This window comes from Microtus ochrogaster, linkage group LG9 (assembly GCF_000317375.1).
Source record: "Microtus ochrogaster isolate Prairie Vole_2 linkage group LG9, MicOch1.0, whole genome shotgun sequence".
Taxonomy (NCBI): domain Eukaryota; kingdom Metazoa; phylum Chordata; class Mammalia; order Rodentia; family Cricetidae; genus Microtus; species Microtus ochrogaster.
The window spans coordinates 26,063,390-26,068,116 of NC_022034.1; the positions used below are offsets into that span (position 1 = coordinate 26,063,390).

Below are 4,727 nucleotides of genomic sequence, written 5' to 3' on the forward strand. Positions count from 1 at the left end.
ATTAAAGGCGTGCGCCACCACTGCCCGGCAGGAGCATCTTTTTGTAGAGGAGAGCAATTACTGCAGACTCATAACTGGTCAAAGAAATCAAAGTAAACAACTGTTGGATGCTCAGCTTTAAATGGGATATCTGAGGCTCAGGGAAGTGAAGAGGTGGACAGACTGAAGACGCTGGAAGGGGAGGAGTGCTGTGGAACTCACATGACATGACATGACTGCTGATCTCTGAACAGTTATCAGCTGTGGTTCCTGCAAAGGTGCCATCCCTGGGCAGGTGGTTTGGGGTTGTATAAAAAAGCAGACTGAGGGGGCTGGAGAGATGGCTCAGTTGTTAAGAGCATTGACTGCTCTTGCAGAGGACCCAGGTTCAATTCCCAGCACCCACATGACAGCTCACAACTGTCTGTAATTCCAGTTCCAGGGGATCCGACACCCATGGCAAAACACCAATGCACATAAATAATACAGAACTATAGGCAGTGAATCGTTGCTGGGGAAAAGAGAGAGATTTCTTTAGGGGTGACTTGCCTGTGTCCCTGGAAACCTCCAGCACCACAACCTCTGCTGAGGAAAGCAGCTCTTATTAAGCTCAGTGAGACAAGAAGACTGGAGCATAAAGATAGGAGAGTTGTACAGTTCAGAGAAGGGAAAAATGTGAACAAGCTTAATCTTACACAAGAGGTAGGTTTCAAAGGCAGCTGTAAGGTCAATGAGACGAGTTCTATTAATTCTTACCAATAAGAAGATTTTTTAATCTTCTATAGTCTTCTGTTACATCAAAATCATCACCAGCGAATATCAACAGAGGTTTTGTTCCCTCAGGGCACTTACTAGTCTATGAGATTTAAAAAAATAAAAAAAGCCCCGTAATTAAATCATTTCCAAAATCTAAAGAATTTATGTAACAATTTTTGAGATAGTCAATACCTGTTAAAATAATCTCAATATTTTTACACATACATTCTGACTTATTGTTGCTACAACCACAATTGAGGATCCAGAAAAATCACTTATATGATAAATCACAACTGTCACTTAAATGGCAAGACATGCCTTGAATGGCAAGACATGCCTTGAACCCACAGGTCCAATCTGAGGTCACTGTTCTACTCTGAACCTAAGGAGGCTGGAGTTATTGACTACAAGGGAGCTTGCAAAAAACTTTTTTCAAAGCCACAAGAGAAGGATATTTAGTTTACTCTACTGAACCTTCAAGGTCTGTCCCTTTTTTAGAGAGCTGAAGAAGCGAGAAATATGTCCATTTACCATAATTTAACCATACGACAAGCCTCAAGTCCCACTAGCTCAGTTGGACAGAGTGGAGCATGCCTCTAATCCCAGTGATTCTGCAGCATGAAAGCAGGAAGATCAGAAACTCAAGCTCAGCCTTGTTACACAGCAAGTCTGAGGCCAGCCTGGGTTATTTAAAATTCTATATTAAATACACAAAACTCACTAAATTATACAACCTTCATTATAAACAATATTCCTTCTCTCTAAGCTCCTAAACTCTAATCTTGGCTTTTATCTAAAATATGCACGACTCTAAGGTTAAACAATTAAACCCCTTTGGGTTTCAATCACCAAATCTAGATGGAAAACTAAGGCTGGAAAACGCATTTAATCCCAGCACTGGAATAGCAGAGGCAGGCCAATCTCTTGAGTTCAAGACCAACCCGGTCTACATAGGGAGTTGTGGGTCAGCCAAAGCACAGAGTGAGCCCTGTCTCAAACACAAACAAAAGACCCCACCAGTAAGCAGGAACTGCCTTAACTCAGACCTCTAAGATCCAAGTGAGACAATGCAGCGGATGGGTCAATATGAAGTGAGACACTCCTGCCTTTCTCAGGATGTTCTGGCCACACTTTACTACTCTGTTTCAAAATCCCATTCAAACAAAGTAGCAACTGCAGATTCCCGAAGAGGAGTTATGTCAATAATTCCACAGCTAAGAGACAGAATAATACAGGGGCAGCCAGAGCTTTTTGGTTGTAGAACAGTGCCAACTGGAAAACTTCGGATTGTCTGTAAATGTTGTTATCACTTAGGAAAGATGGCATTTATACCATAGGCCTAACCAGAACTGGGCACCACTCTCTGAAGTTTAGCCGCTATAAAATCCACACGTACTATTTGTTATAAATATATTCCTCTTTTGCTGGTCTCATTCTGCAGACCAGGCTTGGTCTTTAAAACACAGAGATCTGTCTGCCTCTGCTACCTGAGTGCTAGGACTAAAGGTGTGCGCCACCACCAACCAGCCTACACTTCTTTACTCCTTTTTAAAATAAAAGTAAAACTGTATTTCTGTATGAGGCGCTTTTTCTATAAAACTCTATCAATACCAGTATTGGCCAAGAGCATTATTAAAATGCTATTTAGTTTGTTTTGGGGTTTTTTTTTTATTTTTGGTTTGGTTTGGTTTTGGTTTTTCGAGACAGGGTTTCTCTGTGTAGCTTTGGAGCCTGTCCTGGAACTAGCTCTTGTAGATCAGGTTGGCCTCGAACCCAAAGATTTGCCTGTCTCTGCCTCCCGAGTGCTGGGATTAAAGGCATATGCCACCAACGCCAGGCCAAAATGCTATTTAGTTTTAAGATCAGTATCTTACCTTAATATCCTTTAGAGAGACAAATTTCTCAATACCCAGTTCAATCATATCCAGCACATGGTAGTCATACATTCGACCTAGAAGGAAATGCAGTTTTAAGCACATAGATTCCACAAGCTGCCACCTTATGTCACCTATATGCACCAAATAATCTGTGTCTTCTCTGTATCTCCAAACTCACACACTCCCTTCTTAAATATTGCCATGTACTTAGTTGTGTGGTTAGGGTATTAGTCGTGGAAAACTCTCCACTCTCACGTTAAGCCCTGCTCCCTTACATTAGGGACTAAATGGGGAGCTGGGTGTGGCAGTAAGCACCTACAACCCCAGCCCCAGGGAGGCAAGACGATGGAGCTCAAGACCAACCTGGACTACAGCAAGTCACAGGCTGGCCTGGGGAAAAAGAGAAAGACTCTATTAAAACATAATTACATAAAATAAAAACAGGTATAGTTCAGCATGCATCAGGCATGGGATGAAACCTTAACAATAACATCCACTCAAAAAACAAGAGATATGAAAAAGGGTTGTCTTTGACTGAACATGTTTGATAGAAACATATAGTTTCTATGATCCGGGCTGGAGAGATGGCTCAGTGGGTAATAACACTCCCTGCTCTTCCTGAGGATTTGAGTTTGGTTCCCAGCACCCATGTCACGACTATCTGTAACTCCATGCAGTTTACCTATACACAAAAACACACACAGAATAAATAAACAGATAAACAGTGCACCAGAAACCCATAATTCCTGCTTAAAAGCCAGAGCTGCTTTCCAAAGATGTTTGCAATGGGGTTCTAAGACTACTCACCAAGAACTACTTCTCATAATTCTTTCTTGCTTCCCTGGGCTAAAAGGCCATACTGATGTCACTGGTGGACAGTTTCCAAACCTAGCCTTCAAAAGGCTGGGTAAGGACTCCACCACTGAGGTAGACTCTAGTCCAAAGAAACGTATCCAGTGTCACAAGGATACAGCAGCAACAGAAACTATCCTTTTTTCTTTCTTTCTTTCTTTCTTTCTTTCTTTCTTTCTTCCTTCCTTCCTTCCTTTCTTCCTTTCTTTCTTTTTTGGTTTTGGCTTTTCGAGACAAGGTTTCTCTGTAGCTTTGGAGCCTGTCCTAGAACTAGCTCTTATACACCAGGGGCTTTGAACTCACAGAGATCCACCGGCCTCTGCCTCCCGGGTACTGGGATTAAAAGTATGCATCACCACCGCCCAGCAGGAACTACTCTTGAGCTGACTGTAAATCCTGAAAACGTGAGTCAACTGAGTCATGGAGCTTACTCTATGAGTGAAAACATTAGAGGAGTGGGTGTCACAAGACACTAATTCCAGCACTCAGAGGCAGGAGGATCTCTCCAAATTCTTGATCGGTCAGAGGTATATAATAAGACCATGTCTCAAAAACAAAATAGAATATGATACTCACCTATTACTAGATTATTCGGCCTCTTCTTATTATGGGAGCCAAACATGAATAAAGAACAATCTGACTTCTTTGAGAAGAATTCCTAGTAAGAGAAAAAAGAAAACCATTCAAAGATCTTAGCCTGGCCTGCTGTGGTGGTTCATAAATTTGGAAGGCTGAGGCAGAAGCACTGCTGTAAATTCCAGCCAGTCAGAGCTACATAGCAAGAGGCTCTGTTGTAGAATATTATTTTAAAAGAAGTGTTACATTGTTTATGGTGTGGAACATTTGTTTTAATGATGCAAAGATGTGTTGTACTCTTTTTGTTACATTTGTTTAACTCTGTAAAGTTGTGTTACTTTGCCTGTCTAAACCACCTGATGATCTAATAAAGAGCTGAACAGCAATAGTGAGGCAGGAAAAGGATAGACAAGGCTGGCAGGAAGAAAGAATAAAGAGAAAGAAAAATCTGGGAGGAAAGGAAGGAACAAGATAGAACAAAGAAAGAAGAACATGGGGGCCAGCCACCCAGCAAGTCACAGAGTAAGAAGGAAAGAAAGGTATACAGAATAGAGACAGATAAAAGCCCAGAAGCAAAAGACAGAAGAGATAATTTAAGAAAAGCTGGCGCAGATGGATCTCTGTGAGTTCGAGGCCAGCCTGGTCTGCAAAGCTACAAAGAAACCTTGTCTCGAAAAACAAAAAAAA

At 41.6% G+C, this 4,727-nt stretch overlaps 1 protein-coding gene across 2 annotated transcripts in view; it reads right to left on the minus strand.

Annotated features, from left to right (window-relative positions):
* Positions 1-4,727, minus strand: part of Rpf2 (ribosome production factor 2 homolog) — a 28,491-nt gene that overhangs the window by 12,461 nt on the left and 11,303 nt on the right. For both annotated transcript variants that reach the window (XM_005363548.3, XM_026787477.1), the window contains exons 5-7: positions 4,041-4,122; positions 2,610-2,686; positions 736-835 (exon numbers count right to left, since the gene is read on the minus strand). In XM_005363548.3, the coding sequence (XP_005363605.1) occupies positions 736-835; positions 2,610-2,686; positions 4,041-4,122 (259 nt within the window). The remainder of the gene's footprint in view (positions 1-735; positions 836-2,609; positions 2,687-4,040; positions 4,123-4,727) is intronic.